The sequence below is a fragment of the Lynx canadensis genome, chromosome A1 (assembly GCF_007474595.2).
Source record: "Lynx canadensis isolate LIC74 chromosome A1, mLynCan4.pri.v2, whole genome shotgun sequence".
NCBI classification, from domain to species: domain Eukaryota; kingdom Metazoa; phylum Chordata; class Mammalia; order Carnivora; family Felidae; genus Lynx; species Lynx canadensis.
Genome location: NC_044303.2, coordinates 195,673,321 through 195,696,029, shown reverse-complemented (window position 1 = coordinate 195,696,029; position 22,709 = coordinate 195,673,321). Strand labels below are relative to the sequence as shown.

Genomic DNA, 22,709 nt, shown 5'->3' with positions numbered 1-22,709 from the left:
AGTAGTTGTTGCTCATGGGGGATGTAAAGAATACATAATTCTTTAGCAATGCTTATTTTAGTGCCTGGCACACTGTGCATGTCCAATGCAATTTGTATTGATTCAGAGAGAATTGGTTGATCTAGCTTCTATCATGAGGGATAAACAGATGAACTTCTGGAGGCTTCTTTGTGCTTTGCACTTGAATGTTCAAGGACCACCCACGGTCACACCTAAAGGAACACTCCCCGGGGGATCCTTCTACTATGCTGTTAGTAATTTATCTGTCAAGTGGTAAATTAATAGCATTACTCTGGCATTTCAATCAATGGGATTAAGATGATCTGATGGTGGCGGAGTAGTAATTGGTGCTGCTTGGATGGAAAGTGCCCAGTGGCCAAAACTGTTCTTTACAAGCTGGCTGGCTGCCCTCAGGCCAGATTCTTTCAACCATTTAAAAAAACGACATTTTTCTCTGATGGTTAAAACAACAAATGCACATTGGGAAAATACAATGAGGTTCAAGGAAAAAAACAAAACAAAACCAAACCCATCTGGAAATTCCATTATCTAGATACCTACTATTAACACATTAGTACATTTCTTCTGGGTTTTCTCTTTTCCTCTACAGATTATAATTGGTTTCGTTTCCTGCCTTTTTTTTTTTTCACTGAAGATTCTAAATGAAAATTTTCTCTTGTTATTAAACCTCTAGAAACATTATTATTAATGACTGCCTATGTCGGTGTGTTAGCATTCATGTAGCTGTCCTTCTGTTGATGGGCATTCATATTATTTTCACTTCTTAGCTGTTATAAATTATGCTGTGAAAGCCTCCCTTGGTCACAAACCTCTGTTCATGTCCCACAAGCAAAAGTGCTGAGTCAAAGAGTATGACCATTTCTAAGGCAGAGAGAGTACACCAGTGTAAAGGGACTTCCCTTCTCCTCCAACCCCAGGACCAGCAGGTTCCTCATTGAAAACTCTTCACAAGGTGGAGTCTGGTAAAGGGTCAAGGGCAGAAGGAATTGGTGGGGCAGTGGAAGTTAAAAGAGGAGAGATGACTGCTTCTACCTTTTTCTTTTTTCTCCATATACTCATACTGCCCAAGAAGCCATAGACATTGGAGCGTACTAGAGGGGAGAAGAGAGACCATTGTGATAGTATAGTTCAGAAGTCCCATGTTGCAGGTGTAGTATGTCTTTTTTTTTTTAAAGTTATTTAAATTGCCCTGGCCTATGTCTTCTGCCTGTATCATATCCAATTTTTTTTTTTTATCCCTGAAACTACTTATATATAATAAACATCCCCTAAATGCTTGGTATGAGAGGTAGTATAGCATGGTACATTGCAATCTGCCACATAGCTGTGTGATCTTGCGCAAGTCACTTAACCTCTTCACAACGGTTTCTTTCTCCCTCTTTTTTTAGTCACTTTTTTTTTTTAACGTTTATTTATTATTTTTGAGAGACACAGAGAGACAGAGTGAAAACAGGGGAGGGGCAGAGAGAGAGGGAGACACAGAATCCGAAGCAGGCTCCAGGCTCTGAGCTGTCAGCACAGAGCCCGACACGGAGCTCGATCCCATGAACCGTGAGATCATGACCTGAGCTGAAGTCAGACGCTTAATCGATTGAGCCACACAGGTGCCCCCAAAACTATTTCTTTATCAGAAAAAGGAGGGTAATAATGTGTTCCTAGGATTGTTGGGGTTAAAAGAGAAAATGTGTGTCAAATGCTGATGTGGTGCCAGACACATAGAAACCACTTCGAGTGCTAGCCATTATTACAAATAAAAATTGAAGTTTTTGTTTGTGAGAGTCAAACATTCTTCACTAAACTTTTATGCCAGTCTAGGTTACACCTAATCATTCTGAAGAACGTCAGAAAAATATGAAGACTAAAAGAGGCAGGTATGGCAGGAAACATGGGATGTGGGTTGTGCTTCAAATCTTGGCTAATTTATTATATTCCATTGTAGGCCCTGCATTTTAAGAGGGACATTAACAGGTTGGAGCAGGTCCAGAAAGGAACAACACGGCTGGTAAACAAACTTGAAATTGACCTGTAAGGAATAATTAAAGACTCTGTGGGTGTTTGGCTCAGAGAAGATTTAGGCAGAGAGATCATTTTTTACAAATCTCTGTTGGGTTGTCATGGGGAAGAGGGACTCGGTAAAATAATGTTCTTGAATATTTACTGTTTGTCTGGCACTGAGGTAAGCCCTTTGCAAGCATTATTTATGTTTTCTTCTCCCAAACTCTAGGCGAGGTACCTATTTGTGTTCCTATGGCACAGATGAAGAGACCGGGGCCCAGAAGGCAGAAGTGACTTGGTTGAAAGTCACGTGGCTGGGAGGTGGTAGGTAGGAACAGAACCAGATTTTTCTGATTCCATAGCTGAGGCACCTTTTACAGCCCACTGACTTGTTCCAGGTGGCCAGAGAAGATGGATGGGCCTTTCAGAGAGGGAGGTGGCTGCCCGACACGTGTGAGGAAAGGCTGTTTTGGTCACCTGGTCAAACAATGCCCAATAATGGAAGATGCAACACAAGTAGGTGGTTTCTTGTTGCCGGAGGTGTTCCTGGATAGGCTGAACTTTGAGCAATGTGTGAGGATGAGCCAGCTGAGGAGTGGCCTAGAATTGTGACTTCACTACTTACTTTATGACCTTGAAAGTCGTGTAACATTCCGGAGCCTTAGTTTCTTCCCCTGTAAACTAGGAATATTCCATGCTAATGTTAGGAATGTTGGGAAGCATAAAAAATTCAGATAAGTTGCTTAGCCAAATACCTGGAATACACAAGTTGCTCATTGTATGTCAAGCCAACAATGATCTATGGTCTTTGTCTTTGCACCTGTGGTTCTCATTTATGTAGTGACACTGTCTATTCACTTCTTCACTGGGGTCAGTTCCAGATTTGGAGATGTCACCAGCAGAGTGGGTATTCTACCTTACTTCTACAGAAGCAGTTACTGCCAGCTCTGTCCTCTCAGGCAAATGACAGGTTGGACTTTGAAGCATGCTTCCTTTTTTTTGAATAAACAAAAGGAAGAATGTTTAGACTGAAATGCTAAGCAGCAGGCTAGATATTGTTGAGAGAGAGATTAGAGCCATTTCACCTACTGACCAATTATCAGACGGGTTTGGTGAGCCCACTGGGTGCCCAGAACTGTGCCCTGTGGATTAAGGGTACATTTAATCAACCAGAGGCACTGTCTTTGTCTTCAAGAGCCTCAAGGCCTGGGATGGTTCAGACAAGTATGAAAACTAGAGAATAGGACCAAGTGTCATTCTGTGCTAAATTCTTTGGCATGGGGCTATTAGGGAAGAGATGCTTAGAAGCAGGAGGTTGGACAAGATGACCTTGGAAGATCTCTTGCTGGCCTGGGATATCCTCTGGAGGTTCCCAGGATCACATCCTTGCAGGCACAAGGTGATAATGTTGCAGCTGTAGCTCCCTTGGGCACATCCTCTAGTCTTTTCCCCAGGACATGCCCTAGAGCCTGGGAATATACTAATCATCATTGTCCATTGTCAGGCCCACACGGGGAGGGGCTGTCCTCCTTCCTAGACGTCCAGAACCAGGCAGGCCCCTCCCACCTCCCAGGGCTGCTTCAGACCCCCCACCACCATCAGTCATGGCCCCCACCAGGGGGAGGCATGGAGCTGACTGCCTGAGGATAAAGATTTTATTGCTATAATTCTTGATACAAGAGTCTTTCTTCTCCTCTTTCAACAAGAAAGCAGACTCCATCTGCTTTGGGAAGTACCTTCTCTCCTTTCTCCTGTTTCCTTCCCCTTTCATCATTTCTCCTTAGCATTTGCTTTTTCCCACCTACCTTTCTCTCCCCTTCTGGCCTTCTGCCTTCTTCCTTTTCCTTCATGTGTTTCTGAACCTAGACTGTTGGCGCTGAGAGAGATCTTAAAAGTCAGCTAGTCCAGTCCTCTTGTCCATTTTACAAATGAGACTACTGTGGACCAGAAAGGGAGGGAGACTTACACAGGGAGTTCTTGGCCGAACCCGGAGGAGACCTGAGTTAGCGCTCTTCCCTCTTGATTACTTTGTTTGTCTCTCCTTTTCTTCACCCCCTCATTTTGACACCCCTCCCCTCCCCACGTTTTATGTCTTGAGCCATATTATTTCTTATTCTCTTTTGTCTCTTCATGAGACAAATGGTGACGGATGGAAAGGAAATCAGGACTTTCGGTGGCAGAACTGAGGGGAAATGTGTTGTCAAGTTCTCCCCACCCTCTTTCCTCATGGGAAGGGCTATGACTTGGGATGAGTCTCTCGGTTTTCTTCCTCTACTCTCTCCACCCTCCCCCTACACCTCTCTGGAGAGGTTTGTGCAATGTCTTCCCGCCTATGAAGACTTTGAAATGGATTGGGCTCAAGGTATCCTAGATTGGTAAAAATCACCGCTTTGGTGTACTCGTCCACAAAACGGGGATGGTAACAGTACCTACCTAATAGAGTTGCTTTAAAGATTAAATGGTTGATGCATCTGGAGCTTTTAGAAAAGTTCTTGGCATATAGTAGATTCTAAATTCATGTTATCAGATAATATTATAAACATTATTTAGAGGAATTTCTGTTCATAAGGCAAAGGGTGGGAGCACAGATGTTTTAACATGAGAAGGGAATAGAAAACTGTAGTTTAAATAGGTCCTTGTTGGTGACCCCGTCCCTGCTATGCATGAGCTGTCTGCTGAGTGTGCCTACTTACTACCCAAACGTGCCATCTTTCCTTCAACTATTTAAATTCAAATAGCAGCCCATGTCCATGACTCACACTGAGAAGCCGTTTGAGACTTAGGCTTTGTTCAGAACTGACTGGGTTTCACAAGTCCTTCTGGCATTTTCCATTCAATCCAAGGGCAGTGTTTAAGATGGAATGGTGGAGAACAGCATTCTTGAAACCCAAATGGCTTGCATAGCATATGACCAATTTTGCCCAATTCACATGCTGTTATTTTATTTTTATTTTTTAATGTTTATTTATTTTTGTTTTTTGTTTTTTGCTTTTTTTTAAATTTTTTTTTTAAATTTTTTTTTTCAGCGTTTATTTATTTTTGGGACAGAGAGAGACAGAGCATGAACGGGGGAGGGGCAGAGAGAGAGGGAGACACAGAATCGGAAACAGGCTCCAGGCTCTGAGCCATCAGCCCAGAGCCCGACGCGGGGCTCGAACTCACAGACCGCGAGATCGTGACCTGGCTGAAGTCGGACGCTTAACCGACTGCGCCACCCAGGCGCCCCTTATGTTTATTTATTTTTGAAAGAGAGAGAGAGACAGAGCCTGAGCAGGGGAGAGCAGAGAGAGAGAGAGAGAGGGAGATACAGAATCTGAAGCAGGTTCCAGGCTCTGAGCCGTCAGCACAGAGCCCGATGTGGGGCTTGAACCTACAAACTGCAAGATCATGAGCTGAAGTCAGATGCTTAACCGACTGAGCCACCCAGGTGCTCCAACAAAATAACCCAGGTACCCCATCAAAATAAATAAATAAACTTTTTAAAAAGGTAAATTAAATAATAGCATGTGAAGGGGCACCTGAGTGGCTCAGTTGGTTAAGTGTCCAACTTCAGGTCAGGTCATGATCTCACAGTTCGTGGGTTCAAGCCCCATGTCGGGCTCTGTCCTGACACTTCAGAGCCTGGAGCCTGCTTTGGATTCTGTGTCTCCCTCTCTCTCTGCTCCTTACCCCCTCTCTTAAATAAACATTAAAAAAATTTTATTTATTTATTTTGAGAGAAAGAGAGAGAGTGTGAGTAGGGAGGGGCAGAGAGACATGGAGAGAGAGAGAGTCCCAAGCAGGCTCTGTGCTAACAGCCCAATGCGGGTCTGGAACTCACAAACAGTGAGATCATGACATGAGCTGAAATCAAGAGTCAGATGCTAAACCAACTGAGCCACCCAGGCGCCCCTAATTTACCTTTGAGTTTTTAGTAATATAAACTACTAATATTATAATGAAATTGGTAAATTCTAGTACTTAGTAAAATAAAATTCATGATTAGTGAAATAAAAGAAAATTATCCTGTACCACTGAAATTTGTCATGCACACTACCAGTGGAACAGTCTTTAGGTGTAAGGGAAAATTGTCATAGTGAAAAGAGACTTAGAGTCCTTGGTCCTTGTCTGGGCTGGGCATCAATTCACTGTTGACTTTAGACAGATCCTTTTCCCTGTGGCCTCTTTTCCTCCCTGGGAATTGAAGGGATTGGGTCAGATAATTCTTTCCATCTCTAACTTTTTTTTTTTTAAGGCCATGAGGATTTTATGAAATTACAAAAAGAACTGGTTAGGGCTTCAATCACGCCGATGAAAATATATTCCATCTATCACTGGTTCTAAAAACCCAAGTCTATAATGTAACTCTGGCCTTCCATTTTCCAATGACATCTTACTTCTAGAACAGTGACTTCAGTAGGAAAACCTACTTCTGTTTGCTCAGAAAATTCTTCCAAACACACCAAACAGACTCAGCCTCTAGGTTCATTTTTATTCAGAGAAAACCAATCAACTGGGCACTGGTTCAGACCACTGCAAAAGTCTTTTTTCCCTACCTGGTACATGTGTCTTTTATTTAGGTTGGCTCTAAGTTTGATTGTGTTCCCATTCTCTCTGATATCTCTTTATAGAAAATCTATATTTTCAGCCTTCAAAAGTAATACATTATTGTGAAACATTCAAGCATTACCAAAATATTTAATGTAGGAAAGAAAAGCCCCCCATAGTCTCATTCTCAAGAGATAATAACAACTATGAACAGTTTCGGGTCCATTTCTCTAGACTTCTTTTTCCCATATGAGAACAATAAAACATTAAAAAAATAAAAATGGGATCTTATCGTAAACACCATTTTGCTACTCTCTCTGCACTTCTCCCCCCGCCCCCCATTTCATCTTTTGTCCCGGATATTTTTGACTTCCCTGCATGGAATGAGGTCACCTGCCTTTGGCACTTACTGGCTGAGACTTTGGATGAATCACTGCTCCTCTCAGGGTTTCAGTTTCCTTATCAGTAAAAGGAAATGGACTTTTCCCATCTGCCCATCTCCCTAGGATGTAAATCTTAAGGGAGGTGATGTGTGCAAGTGTAGGCAGCCTGGGGTGGATTCCAATGGACTATTCTCTGTCCCATCATCTGACTAACTGGGTTTGTAGCACTGCCCATGATCTGAAAGTCTGTGGTTTCCCAAGCTGTTTGTTTGTTGACCCTTCTAGATGTTAGGCTGCATGAGAGTAAGGACTACGTCTGTTCTGTTCATCACTGTGTCTATCCCCAGGACTTAGAACAATCACTGACTTATAGCAGGAATTCAAGAAATATTTTTTGGATAATGAGCAAATTGTCTACTCTCAGCTGGGCTTCCAGTTGACAAAAGGCCCACTGGGAGAGAACAAAGAATTGCAGGACTGGACTGAGCCTGGTTAACAGTGGACAGCTGGCCCATCCAGTGCCCTTGATCTCCACATCCTCCAGCCTGCCTGTTCGGCAAGCCTTTCCTCTCTGCCTGCAACAGTCTCTCTTGGCACTCATTGCCACCTGGTGGATTAGTCATTCTTTGTGGCCCAGTTTAAGTGTCCTGGCTCCTTTGACTTTTTGCTGTCTTCCCACTTCCAGGCAGAGTTACACTCTTCTTTATGCTCCCACAATGCTTTGCACCTCTCCCCTTGTAATATAGTAATCATGGTTTCCTGCTTCGCACGATTTCTGTGTGTCACACGCCAACACTCTCCATGCCTTCTCCCATTTAATCCTTCAGGTGATTTTTCAGTGTGGGGGGTGGATACTAATCATTGCCATTTTACAGATGATGAAAACTGAGGCTCAGGAGTCCTAAAAATAATCTTTCTCCAGGACATACAGGAATCAAGTAATATAACTAGGGTTCTAGAATATATCTGACTGATTCCCAAGAGTTTTTAACTGCTGGGTGTTCTATGAGCCAACTTAATTTAAGAATTATGCAGGGGCACCTGGGTGGCTCAGTCAGTTAAGCATCCGACTTCGGCTCAGGTCATGATCTCACAGTTCGTGAGTTCAAGCCCTGTGTCGGGCTCTGTGCTGACAGCTCAGAGCCTGGAGCCTGCTTCACATTCTGTGTCTCCCTCTCTCTCTGCCCCTTTCCTGCTCATGCTCTGTCTCTCTCTGTCTCAAAAATAAATAAACATTAAAAAAAATAAAAATAAAACTTAAAAGAAATTTAAGAATTATGCTGGAAAGACCCATAGTCTTTACCTAGTGCAGTCTTACTTGAGGCAGCATGGGGTTACCCCTTTTATTGAAACATGTCACCCTCCTTTTCAGGAAGTGTAGCTTTCTATATTCCAAGGCCTATTCAACGAATTCCTCCAAGCCCCTTTGCTCTGGATATGATGCAGTCCTTTCTTGGCTCCTGTCAAGAATTGTTCTTTTCTACTAAGTGTTTTAGGTCACATCAAGAAAACTATCTCTACTGAAGTTCATGCTTTTGGCACAACTAAAAACTGTTTTAGAAAGTTTGCCTTGTCCTGTGGAAGGAGCCTCTCTGCAGACCTCGGTCACGGTGGGAAGCAACTTTAGCTGTGATGCCTCAGGTGTTTTGCGGGGCCTGGAGTTAGAACCTGCTCAGCCAGACAGCGAGGATAAAACTGAGAAGCTCACCGCAATGGTTACTGAGCCAGGGCTGAGCTGCGTCCAGCTCCCTCTCACTGTGACTCGTTTCTTAGAGGAAAAAGGGATCACGGTGAGACACAGCAGTGCTTCGGGGTTGGCTGGTTGGAAGCCTTCCGGTCCTGGGCTTCTGTAGAACCAACAGGAAGATGATGGGAGCAGGCACGTGGGGACAAAGTAATTCAACTTAACAAGCACCGAACGCCTAATATATATGAACCGCTGGGATGATGCTGTCTATGAGGAAGAGGGAGAACAAGGTGAAAATTCTGGGAAGCACCAGGGGATGGGTTCTTTTTCTTCTTGCTGCCCTTTCCACACGTACCACAAAATTCATTCAGTTCCTAGCCTTTGAAGGGCTCACAGTCCAGTAGGGAAGTCAGAAGGGCACCCAAATGTATGTAAGGGCACTTTGAGTAAACCGAGCGCCAAGGATAATGCCTACTTCTCCAAGAGGATTTAGGAAGGAGGGTCTACACCCATTTAGGGGGCTGGTGGCAGTCCAGGGGCTGCCTCACAGAGGCAGTGGGGCTAGAGGTGGATCTTGAGGCACAGACAAGATCTTAGGGAAGTGGAAAAGGGATTGTCCTTTGTTAAAGGCTTAAGTTCTGCACGGAAAAAGTGCTTGAAAGGTAACTTCATTTATCTGTTGGTGAAGTTGTTCTCTTCAGTTTTTTAATTTTAGTTTATTTATTTATTTTGAGAGATAGAGCAAGAGAGAGCGAGAGAACATGAGCAGGGGAAGGGCAGAGAGAGAGAGAGAGAGAGAGAGAGAATCCCAAGCAGGCTTCACGCTGTCCGTGCAGACCCGGATGCAGGGTTCGAACACACCATGCCTGATGTGGGGCTCGAACCATGTGATCATGGACCTGACCTGAAACCAAGAGTCAGACACTCAACTGTGTCTTCAGTTTTTAAGATGAGGAACAGTTTTAAGATGAGAAAGGTTGGGTAAATTGCCAAGATCATACAGCAAGGAAGTGCCAGATGCAGGATTCAAAATCAAATTAGCTTGAATCTGGGGCTGGCCGGTGTGCCTTTCAGGGCTGAAATGAGGGGCGGGGAGTTTCTCGATTTATGGAGGGATAGGGAAGAGTGTGAGAATAGTACAGGGATGAGAAGAGTGGGCATATTACAGAGACCGGTGAGAAGTTCTGTTTGGGCTGGAATTTGGTCTGTGGGAAGGCAAGAAGCTGGAAGTGGAGGTAGGGGCTGTGTTGTGACAAGCTGAGAGCCATATCCTGCCCAAACCTGGCATTCTCGGCAAAGGGCAGCGCAAATGCAAAAAGGAATGAGACGCATCTGTGTGCACACTGACAACATATTGCTGGGTGAAAAAAGGTAAGTTGCAGAACATGGTGTTTAGTATAATCCCATTTTTGTAGAACAGAAACGCTCACTAGTGGAACACGGCAGTTGAAGGCTCTCTGAAGCCAGATTGCTTGGATTTCAATCTTGCACTGCTGTTTCCAAGCTGGGTAACCCTAGGAAAATTATTTAACCTCTCTGTTTCCTCCTCTGTAACCTCATCTATAAAATGGGATGAATAATGCCTTACAGGATTGTTCTGAAGCTTCCATGGGTTAATACATATTCAGCTTTTAGAAAGATGTCAGGCACAAAGCGAGCACTCATGGTTTGGTCATTATGTTATTAAAATCATCTGGAAGGATGAATAGCAAACTGTTGAGTAATTTACCCTGGGGGGTAAGATTTCAGTGTATTTTGGTTTTAAACATATTTCCCCATGTGATTTAAATATTTTATGGCAAACATGGAATGCTTATAATGTAAACAAACCAGCAAGTTTATTTCAAGGTTGATATTTGGAGACTTTGTTTTTATTGTGTTTTTTTCTGCTATTAGCAGCAGGCCTGCTAGGGATACATTTGGAGAAGTCTCTGGCGTCACTCAGAGAGCTGTTGAAAACAGGTGTCTGAGGCAACAGTTTTGGGCTTCCCACAGGCCAGGTCTGGAGTGCAGCTCATGATAGGAGAGCTGGCCCCGTCCTTGCCTCCTGGCCCCGTTCTGCTCCCACCACCCACCACCCTCCTCTGGCCCTGGGTGCGGTTTCCCCTGCCTAGGGATATTCTTTTTTTTTTTTTAAGTTTATTTATTTTTGAGATAGAGACAGAGCACGAGTGGAGGAGGGGCAGAAAGAGGGAGACACAGAATCTGAAGCAGGATCCAGGCTCTAATCATCAGCACAGAGCCCAATGTGGGGCTCGAACTCACAAACTGTGAGATCATGACCTGAGCTGAAGTCGGACGCTTAACCGACTGAGCAACCCAGCCCCTCCCCTCCCAGGGATATTCTGAGAAGCCCATCATTGGGTGTGCTTTGGGAAAGGCAAATTTGGAGCCTGTGGTGAGGGCTAGAGCTCGGGCTGTATCTCCAACCTCCTTCAGGGAAGGTAAAAGGAAACTGGTGTTCTTGGTCTTGTGTGTTTGTGGGTTAGGATGTGAGGCTTTGCTCTGATGTGAGTACTAAGGGCCAGCAATTAACAATTAAAAAAAACAAAAGGGCCAGGATTGGTGCTGGCTTTCTCCTTTTCCTCCCCACCAGGTCAGAAATTCTCTCGCAGAACCCTCGATAGCTCTTTTATCTGAGCGCTTTTCGTCACGAGGCAGGTGCAGGTGCATAAAGAAGAAAAGGCTAGGGGAGGGTGGGTGATGGGTATTGAGGAGGGCACCTTTTGGGATGAGCACTGGGTGTTGTATGGAAACCAATTTGTCAATAAATTTCATATATATAAAAAAAAAAAAAAGAAGAAAAGGCTGCAGCAACCTGTCTGCCCTTAGAGCCCCAACCATGACCCTCTGGAACGCGGGTGGGAGTTAGTGCCATTCCCCTCCCGTGTGAAGGGTGGAGATTGAAAACTCAGCTACTTATGGATGTATGTTAACTTTATTATGATCTAGAAAGAGATGGGCCCTCGGAAAGAGATGAGCCCCTGATCATCTAGAGAGGGAAATTAATCTCTTTTCTACCTCTGTCTTTCTCATCCAGTTCAGTCCCCTCTCTCCCCCTCCCGGTTCATTCTGGGAGTAACAGTGTCAGTGCAGTGGTTAAAAGAGTGTTTTATGGAGTCAGCCTGGTTTTGAATCTTGATTTTGCCTCTTGCTAGTGGTCTTCACTTGGGCAAATTACATAACTTCTTTATGCCTCAGTTTCGTCACCTATAAATGGGAATATACTAGTACTTCTGTCTAAGGGTTTTTGTGGGCTTACGAGACGAGGCACGTGATGTTGCTAGCACAGTACCTGGCATTCGATAAATGTTCAATAAATAGTAACAACTATTATTAGTGCATTGTTACGGCCCAGGCTGAGAGGGAGCAGCACAAGAGAGCGAGGAGGGAAGATTCAGGAAGAAAGGAATGGCAGACTGCAGTATCTATTAGCATAAAAGATGCACATGTTCTGTGCCCCAGCCGTTCCATTTCTTGTTCTTGTTATCTGCCTGGAAAAATGTCACATGTGTTCACAAAGATGTAGGTACACTGTGATTATTGCAGCACTGAAGGCAGTGGAAAACTTAGAAAAAAAAAAAGTACAAATGCCCATCAGTGGGGGGGATGGCTGGAAAACAATGGAATACACACAACATGAAATGGTTGCAATAGTTAAAAGAATGAGGTGAGCTGTGTGCCTCAACAGGTAAAGCTTCCCAAGACCTGTGGAGATGCGAACGAAATGAATTGCAGACTTATGTAGGCAATATAATTCCCTGAAATGATAGTCTACACGTATATATTTCAATAGTGATACCCACATGTGTGTATGTATACGAATAAAATGAATAAAAATGATCAAGTACAATACCCCTTAAGGAAACATAAAGCTGGGAGGGACCTGGAGATCATATCAAAGGGGGAGTTTTAAGCTTAAGTCTAGTATTAGATTTTTTTGAAAAGAGAATATATGCCTATATTGTACAATTAAAAATGATCAGGAACAGAGAAAGGGAAATCCGTATCTGGCTCAGAATCAGAAGAATATGACTGTCGAACTAAAGGCCTGATGGGAAATTCCCAGCTCTCCTGTCAGGAGCTTCCTGCCACCCTCCCACTGCAGCCCACTGGCAGAGGGTGAGGGCTGTTAGCCTGATAAACGCCCCGGCTCCCCAGGGCTGTGGCTTAGGAATATATATATATATATATATATATATATATATATATATATTAGCCTGATAAACGCCCCGGCTCCCCAGGGCTGTGGCTTAGGAATATATATATATATTGCATATATATATGGCGGTGTGGTGAGCTAGGAGAAAGGAGATCTATATTTGAACCCTGGATTTACCCTGAGAGTAACAGCAGGGTGTTCGGCAAGTCACTTCTCCAAACCTCAGTTTTCTTAACTCTAAAATGGGGATAGTAACCGCTGTCTCGTATCTGTTTTTTAAGGTGATTGGGAAGCTCCCATGGGATCGTGAACGTGAAACGCTCCTTAAACGGCGAAGTGCTATTGTAAGAGAGGGCTGCACCTCTGCCCGGCAGCCAGGGTTGCAGCGGACTTGCCGCATTCCTCTGGAGCCGGGCAGTGTTGCAGAACTGAGCACACCGCCATCAACACGCAGCTCGCAAAGGCCGAAGATCATAGCAGTCACTTTATTTGATGTATACGATCATAATGTGCTTTGCGGAAAGGTTAATAGGTCAAAGGGGGTAGAGAAGAAGGAAGGATGTGGTCCCGAGGTCAGACAGATGGTAGAATGGGGCAATGGTGTCTGAACATCTGGGAGTCCTAAACAATACTCTAGTTATGTTGGGTCATCGTTGGAGAAAGAAACCACAGATTTCCTCCCTCTCATCACCTTGATCTACTTCCTCTATCAGTCCCGAGAGACTCTCAGTGCTACGTCCTAGGCCGCCCACCCCCCACCCCCGGTGCCTGGATTTAAAGCCCATTCTTCAGGTGCCCCTTCTCTTTATCCAGCATCACATGGCTAGAGTGCCCGGCTGCGTAAATGGGTGCTTTTGGTGTGCTAGGACTTCAGGGCCCAGGCCACCCACCAGTTAGGGAATGGGGATAGCTGTCTGAGGTTTGTGTCTGTGAGGGAGGACGGTGTGTGAGAGTGCCAAAGGAAGGAAAGTGCAGTGGCAGCGTCGAGGGCACACAGCCCTTAGAGATGACATGCAGGGAAGTAAGTTTGGGGGACGAACATAATCCCACAGGACCTTGGGAGCTCTGCCATTCACTCTGTAGCCTTAAGGAAGTTATTTATCCTCTCTTCATCTGCAAAATAAAAGGGTTGATCTATGTCAGGGGTCCCTAGCCAGGGTCATTTAGAACCTTGCTACTCAAACTGTTGGTCCATGGAAACATCAGCATCACCTGGGGGTTCTTAGAAATGCAGACTCTCACTGCCCCTAGCCCAGACCTTCTGAGCCTGAATCAGCATCTAACTGAGATTCTCAGGTGATTCATACACACACTAAAGTTTGAGACTCTTGGTAACATTATAGGTTTCTGGGTCCCCCGCCTGAAGGATCCTGTTTCAGTAGTCTGGTACGATGGTAGGAAACTCTACGTTTGACAAGCCGCTCACTGCTAGATTGGAGAGCTGTTGAATTCTAGAATTGCCTTAAGTTTCCATGATTCTGTTGGTACTTAAGACTCGCTGAAGGGAAAGTGTGATTTTCTGGGGGTGAATGGGAGGGAAATTGAGGACGGACCTTGCCAGGAAGGGAGTAGAGGCTTATACTCTAGATGCCTGTGGGTTGCCCAGTACACGAAGCAAGAGAGAACGCTGCCCATTTCACGGCTGGGATTAATGACTGTCAGCAGCTCCCTGTTAAGACGGTAAACTCATTTAGCAACGGACACTGAAAAACAGCCGAATCCAAAGGCGGAGAGTGGTAATCTAATTGCACTGAATTAGCCTCGGGAGACTTGGACAATATCAACTTCAGAAAACCACAAAGTGATCCTTTATAAGGAGTTTCAAAGGCTTTGGGGCCTCAGCACCCCTCATAAGAGCTTGCATTACAAAGCATAGGCACTGTGCGGATAAGTCCGTCTCCTCAGCATCTCAGGGCATTGTTCCCTTCTAACGTGCTTTCTGAATGCATTTGCTAGCTGGCCCTATGGGGGGGCAGTTGTGTGTTGGGCTTACCAGAGGGTTGGTTCAGAGGGACAGCGGGAGTTCGGGGCCGAGAGGCCTTCAGCCATACAGGCCATCGGTCCTGTGAACACGAGCCGTGCCTGTGGACTTGTCTGTAGACCAGTGCATTTTCTAGGGGTCTTTTTTGGCTCCGACATTTTCTTAGTCTGAGGTCCTTCTCATTTCTTAAAACCAGCCTCTTACATAACCAGGTGGTTTCTTTTAATCATCCTTTGTTGCATCGTGTGTGTGTATTCATTGCCCAATTTATTCGTCACCAGTCCATTTTAAAGAAGGAAAAGTTATGAGTGAATGTGTGTTTAGGGTGTACGCAGAGAGCTTACAAAGATCGGAGGGTAATTTGGGGATCAGGAAAAGAGGGAATATAAATATCGTAAAGATTTTCCCTGACCTGCATTCATTTACTTTTTTTGCAGTAAATTACAAATCTCAATCCTCAAAAGCAGCTTGGATTTCTTCTACATCTCTCATGGGAGGTGGGTTTCTCTGCCTTCATTCCTCCGGTGACAGGGACCCTTACTACCACTGAGGCAGCCCATTGCACCACTTGACAAATCTGCCAGAAAGTTCCAAATTACATTGAGCTAGAATTTGTGTGTGTGTACAGTAAAATAATTACCCATTAATTTGCTCCAGTTCTTCTCTTGGAGCTATATAGAATAAATCAAATTTAATGTTTCCCAAATGGGGTCCCTGGATACCTATGGGGTTCATGAAATAGTAATGAGGATTTGGAATCCATTTTAAACATTTCAGAGACTCTAACAAATTGCATATTTACTTCTGACAAAGCTCTATGGACTAACTAAAAGGCATCACGTGTCTTTGCTTTTGTTTTTTTTCTTAGGTCAACTCAGTGTGCCGACACTGTCCATACCATGATGTTTAGTATTTCTGAACATTATCAAAGGCAGTTATGGATGCCTTCGATTAATAAAAATGGGGAAAATAAGTTAATGGTGTATAGGATTTGGTTAGCAAAATTTTAAAAGCGTAGACTTTACGGGCGAGGAAAAAAACCGAAAAAGAATCCCTGATAAAAGTATAGAAACTTTTGGTCTCTTTTCATGCTCCTCTTCAGATCTATGGGGACAGTAATCAAACACCATGTTTTCTTATCGTCCAAAGCACTTCCTGGGGGAGAGAGACATATCCATGCGATTTGTTAAGAATCGTATCTAGAATGTGATAACCCTCCAGAGTGAAGTTGCTTAATGAGGTCCTCAGTTCTTTCAGACTTTTGAGTCTGCATATAATGCAATGTCACTACTTCATATAACAATTGAAATATGAGGCAATATTTTTAACCAAAAGCATTCTATCATGGAGATTGGAGGAGGACAATTCTTAACTGGCACAGTTAAAAATGATTTTAGAGAGATTGATGTGTTGATTCCCTTCATCTTACAGCTGGGGAAACTGAGGGCCAGAAAGGTCATGGAACCCTGTCAAGGTCAGGCCACTAGCTAAATTCTGGATCCCAGGTCTCCTGCCCTTTGGGCCAAGTCCGCTTTGCCTAAAGCAGCAGAAAACCTGCAGAATAGCGTCAAGATGGCCAGGCGGGAGACAGTGCCATCCGTCTTAAAAATCATTCTGGCTTCTGCCAGCTGATGAAGGAAATAAAGTTAATGACGCCCACATAAATGCGATGCTGTCGCAGGACGCGTACACAGGCTGTCGGGAGAGGAGCTCTGTGGGCCCTCTGAAGAAGGAAAGAGGTTTTTAATGTAGCTTTAAAGGGAGCAGTGTCTCCTCTTTCTGCAAGGACAGGGACTGTGGCATCTGTTACCTCCGTGTCCCCCATAGAGTGCAGAGTTTGGGACTCGACACATAAATACATGATAAATAAATGCCTAGTGAAGAAATGAAAGCAGCGTCAGTGTTGAAGCAAGTTCATTCTGAGCCTTTGTGGGTGTGGGCCTCTGTCTTTCACAAAGACCTTATCCCAGGCTGGAGGCAACATAGGGGTGTTGGAATCAGTCATTTGAGTTGATTTGTAAGCAAACTGAGTCCCCATGATGCAGAGTCTTATGAAAGCCATGCTGCAGGATGGGAGCAGAGCTCACTTTAGAACAGAGGGCTTTCAAATCCTAGCCTAACTGCTTTCTCCACTGCACCACATTTGCAACCTCTTTCGGAGTTAAGTTGGTCTCAGGGATAAATTCCCTAAATATCCCCTGATAGGTCATCACCAGTTTTGCAAATACACAGAAGTTATGCGCCAATTCATAACTCTATTTACCAGCCTAGGGGCCGTATCTAAGCTATCCTTTGGGAATAAAAGATGTGATGTTTTCTTTTCTCTTACTCAAGGTTCCTAAGCCCCCAGAAGAGGGTAGACTGACAGTTTGATTGGGCCTGGTGCAAGCTTGCCCAAGGAACTTCTTTCCTCAGTAAAAAAGTCCTTGGCCCATTTCAGAAGCTCTTCAATGCTTTCTGCAGTGCCCAAAATGCCACGGGTAAGATTTGAGGGAAAATACAGCTATGCTACTGGGAGGAAGAGATCCAGAGGGGGCACCTCAAAAGAAAACTCATTTACCTTCCAACTGGGTGGGTTTCCAGGACCCAGATATGAAACAATCTATCTGCCTTGTTTCTCTTGACCCTTGTGTGAATAGAAACATCTTTCCTTCAAGATTTTAGTGACCTTTCTTAACAAATGAGTGTCATATTCAGCACAAAGCCCTGTGCAAGGAAACATGGCAAAACCATCCATGGGTTAGACTTGGTTTATCTCCTCTCCCTTTATTCCCTTTGCAAGCATGAGCTAGGTCCCTTTTTGCTTCATTGGGGTGATTTGTGTGGTTCATGGGGGGCATGTTCTCAAGGAAACTAGACTTTTCTCCCCATTGTAATTAGGACATCGGAACAGCAGATTAAGAATTTGGTCATTCAATACCAGTGGTTCTCAAGTGCATACAATTTTTGCACTCCCTACCCCAGGATTTTTGGCAGGGTCTGGAGCCATTTTTGATAGTCATGACTGGGGGAGGGGATGTCACCGAGGCCACGGTACTGCTGAACATCTTACAATGCACAGGACAGCCCTCCTAATAAAGATTATCCAGTTCAAAATGTCAGTAGTGCCGAGACTGAGAAACACAGTTACATGCTATGAATTACCCAGAAGATAAAAAATGTTGGGGTCTTCCTGGGCCTTTCCAGCCATAAGCTAGAAGGTAAGCATTCTGTGAATCAAAGCAAGTTCCCTTTGGCTTGCAAAGGAGGTTGAAAGGAATGTGCTTCTACCATTAAAAAACCCCCCAAAAACCATATCTTTGTCTATTATTTTTGGCCAGTCTGGCTATAAAGCCCCATCTCCAACTGCAAACAAAGAGACAAAATTTAGGTTATCGAATCCTAGGATGTCACTCATGGTTTTAGAACCATAGGCTTTTAAAATACCAAAGGAGGAACTTCAGCCAAATCACCTCATTTTACTTATGGGGTCACAGTTGATGAGCACTGCAATGCTGTTTGTGTCCCAGTACCCTATGTCTCTCTCCCCGTCAGCTCTTTTGAAGGCCTCAATGCGTTCTCTGTGTTGGCACCATATGAGGTTTCTGCCTCACTTCGACTGCTGTTTTGTTTTACTGTTTACTGTCATTATGGCCATTTCGCTGGTGATGTACTAATGCAGCAGCACTTCTGTTATTGATGGCCTTTCCTTTTCTAGCCCCCAGATTTCCCCCAACAAGGTGAGCAGCTGGCATCATTTAATCTAAGTAGTACCTGGGTGCCTGAGATGATTGGATTGGCTCATTCCAACACGGTGCCTGTCCCTTGGGGGAGAAAGGGTTATTCACATGGAACCTGCTAGGCTGCCAGTCTCCATTTACCCCCACATACAATTCTATTGAGTCCCCAGATTTTAATGCTTCTGTATTTTCACCTAAAATTTAAAAAATGAGAGAGTTAGAAATGAAAGTGCCAATGACACAAGGATAATACTTTCCCTCCTTTTGACCTTTTTTTTCCAATCTCTCTGAAAAATTGCTGAGGGTATTTCCTGAGTTCAATTCCTAGCTTCATTATTTTATGTTTCAGAACAGTTCTGAAACAACATTGACTCCTCAGATGATGTAGTCATTCCTATATTTTGAAAGTGCAGTGGTACCAATCCCTTCCCAGCTCTCCAGAGTCATGACTTTTCTTTCCTTATAAACACAGAATCCCATACACATTGTAGCTCAGATATGCCTTGACACATGTAGGGGAAGGAGATGTAGAGTGATGTTTCCTGATGGGCTACCACCAGTTTACTTAAAGAATTAGCACAGTGGATTCATCACCTTCTCGAAATGATTACAATGCAAACCTTTTAGACCGTGTCTCCCTTTTGTGAAAGACAATGTCGGGGAGAAAAAAATCAAACGTACTGTTCATCAATAAAAAAGGAGTCGGGTGTGTGTGTGTGGTGGCGAGGTGGGGGGAGGTGATGTGCTTGGTCCTATTAATTTGCTCTTTAATCTTTCTGGTTCAGTTCTGTCTCGGTAAGCCAAACAGAGAATCAATTTGCATACAAATGTTACCAAGTACCCCACCTCCGCGGCATTTTACAGTTCTATATGTATGTAGGGGAGAAAGGATTTGATATTAAGAGGATACTTCCTGCCCCTTCCTCCATAAAGTAGCTACATTTCACAGGGCCCTGGATTGTTGCACTTTTTCATTCTATCTGACTCCCTGACTATTTGCATTCTGAGCTGTGGGCAGGACTATGGCCTATCAAAGAATTATTTGAACTAGAGATTAGAAGCTTTAGCGTTGGGTATCTCAGGGAAGGAGGGGGTCTTTTCTCCATCTCAAGAGAAAGACATGAAGAGAGGTTCACATATAGACCCTTATAATCCGGGGTTGGGGGAGGAGTCATTCATTTAATAAACCAACCGACAGGTTAGTCAAACCAACAATTCATATGCAGAATTCTCCACAATGTTAAAAGGAAAAGCAATAATTAGTTGCTGGTTTATGATGGGAGAGAATAATATTTGGTGGTTACTTATTTTTAAAAATAACCTAGAGTGGGCTTTTCAAATGGCTGTTAATACAGTGCCATGGTAAAACATGAGAGGCAGGTATCTAAAATGAGGAAGATTAATGATCCCTGCGGGTCATGGAGGAAGAATAATTTTTTTCAATTCATATAAATGGAATTTATCATAACCATCTCTGACGATGGCTGATTCACCCACTTACAAAAGAACTATCTATTTCAATGCTTCCTGAAGAGGGTGATTTTTCACTTTTCACTTGTACTAACATAGAATGCTAAGCCTGTAGGCAGAAAATTTTAACCTGAAGAGATAACGGATGAGGGAACTCAGCTACAGATTCAGGGACGGACATAAATTAAACAAAACAAACAAGAATTGTCCATCAGTTCAGGATCTGCAGCTAACAAAGTAAGAGTTCGGAAAGGTGAGTGGGTGAGAGGAGGGAGTCAAAGTTTCTAAAGGGAAATCTTTCCCAGAATCTGTTCCTAAGTAGATCCACTCTGCACCCAAGTTCAGGGCTTTACAACCTGAGGTCATAACACTATTGTTTCCAAGCACTAAGCCTCAGCCTACTCCCCCCACCCCCGCCCCACGCAGAAAAAGAAAACAACAACAAAAAAGGAGAGAAAATGAAATGTTCTGTGTCCAGTGAGCTCGAGTGCAACCTTCCCCGTCACCGCTAGTTGTCACTTGGCTCCCAGACGGGAGAGCTGAGGTTTTCGGCACTGCGGTTAGAGAGAATGCAGTCCTAATTAAACTGAGTAACTCCAAAAGCTTCCCCTTAAAGTCCTCAGCCCAGTGAAAACCAATATGCAGAGGGGCTGGGGGCCAGTGATGGGGCGGGGGTGTAGCAGATGGAAGGACAAACAAATCACAAAAAAACAGGCAAACAGCTGCTAGAGCAGCGACTGTCTCAGACCTCCACGCACAAGCCAGACACCCTGCGGGAGGGGTGGGGTGGGGGAGCGGGGGATGGAAGGACCCGATTGCAGCGGTATACAGCAGCCCCTTCCCCCCCAAATGAAGGGGTAACGGACAGAGTCAGCCTCAGTGCTCCTTTCCCCCATTTCCATTACAGCGATGTGGTCAGTAGAAAATTGCATACCTGAAGAATACAATGGTCTCCCAAAGGTAGAGTCGAAGAGTATTGAAGCTGTACATTTTTCAGGTCCTTGTGCTTTGTAGTCCACGAGTTATGAGGGTAAAAAATGTTTCAAATTGGCACTTACAAAACCAGCGAGCGCTATTGAAAAAATAATCCAGATGCTAGGGGGAGGTGGAGAACAGGGGCGCGGAGGGAGAGCCCCAGGGGAAATTGGAACGAGGGGTCTGTAGGTACCACGGACAGAGGCAGCCGTGAAGCGTTTCAGCACCACGGAGAGCGTCCAGCCCTGCTTTTCAGGAGCGCGAAGAGTATTGCTGTTTGTTAAACTCCAGCTTGTCTGTTGGCTCCCTGCGGCGCTGGGGAGGCACGTTTGGGGGTGGGTATATTTTCTTTTTTACCCCTGTTTTTCTGTTTAAACGGCCAGCTCCATGCAAGGGAAAAAAATCTTCTGTGGCGATCAGAGCGCTGGCCTCCGACCGTTAGATTGGGCGAGCATCTTGGGTAGAGAGAGCAGGGCTTTATGCCCCTGGGCTGGCCTGAGGGGGCTAGGGGCCAGGGGAAGCGATTGACGGTGCTGCCTTCAGTTAAATCCCGGAGAATGTGCCAGGCTGGCGCATCGCGACCGAGTCCCGGAATCTCGTTTCCCTGCCTGCGTGCGAGTCTGTTGTCGCCTTGCGATCCCTGTTCTCTGGTCCCCGCCGAATAAGTTATGATCGCTGCAGGAAAGGTGTCCCATTGCTCAGGGCTGCAGGCATGAGAGAGCTCAGGGCAAGTTTCAGGGGCTGTCAGGGTCCATGGCGACCCCGCGGGGCTGAGGAGCCCAGGGCTTCAGATGCATCTCGATTTTCTGAGCTCGCCCATCTTCCTTTGGCCAGGACTCCCTCAGATCTTCAGACTTTCTTACTGCATTAATTTAACAAACTGGCGGCATGGGAGCTGGGAGGGGGGCGGGCGAAGGCCGATGGGAGGGGGTGGAGAGGAAAAAAAGGGGGGAAAAACTCCTTAGTATCTTCAAACCCTCCCACTCGAGGTGCTCATTGGCCCACGGCTGCGAAAACCAGATCTTTTCTCAGTGTTTGGCCAATCGCGTTTTAGACTCTAGGTTGAGTTTAACGCTTAAAGTGCTGGACGAGATCCTCGACTCTTCTTTCCTTTGCAAGCGGGCGGTGGGGTGGGGGAGATTATGGAGTTAATCTCTTGAGGTCTCTTAAAATATTGCCTTGATACTTAAAGAATGTAGTTGTATGTGAGGAAAACAAACACCACGGGTCCTAGTTCGGACCTGCCTCTGGGCTCAGCATACCATCTTAAAAGGGAAGAATTGAACCGGATCCCTGAGTTTCTTTAGAGCTCTGAAGTTTTAATACTTGGTACAGAAGTAAAGGAGAGGTTTCAAAAAGACGTCTGGCCCATAAAAGACTGCTTCTCTTCCCCTGGGCCACTGCAATGGGAAAATACAGGAGAAATTCCTTGAGTACTTCCCAGGGTCCAGAGGGAGCAGTCCTGGCCTCACTATTGGAGCCCTTAGGGGAGATAAGGAAGATATGCAGTCTTCCAACAGGACAGGAGACAGTTTTATTTACATTTCACAAGCTATGGCAACAGAGCCTAAGAGAGCTGTGTCTTGTTCCAAAACAATGATTGAGCCAAGCTATACACACAGGTATCTAGTACTTAACCACTCCTGCTTCCTTTTTTCTCTTCCTCCTGCTTCTCTCTTTCCCATCTTATTTGAGTCTCAGAAACCAGCTAGCTATAGATTTCACCCTAGAGCCCAGCTGGGGAGGTGGAGTTAATCAGATTTTCTCCAAGCTCCCAGAATTTAGTGGA

At 44.7% G+C, this 22,709-nt stretch overlaps 1 protein-coding gene across 2 annotated transcripts in view; it reads right to left on the bottom strand.

Annotated features, from left to right (window-relative positions):
• Positions 1–20,935, bottom strand: part of GLRA1 (glycine receptor alpha 1) — an 82,020-nt gene extending 61,085 nt beyond the window's left edge. For both annotated transcript variants that reach the window (XM_030306643.1, XM_030306652.1), the window contains exon 1: positions 20,880–20,935. In XM_030306643.1, coding sequence (XP_030162503.1) covers positions 20,880–20,935 — 56 coding nt within the window. The remainder of the gene's footprint in view (positions 1–20,879) is intronic.
• Positions 20,936–22,709: the final 1,774 nt, after the last annotated feature.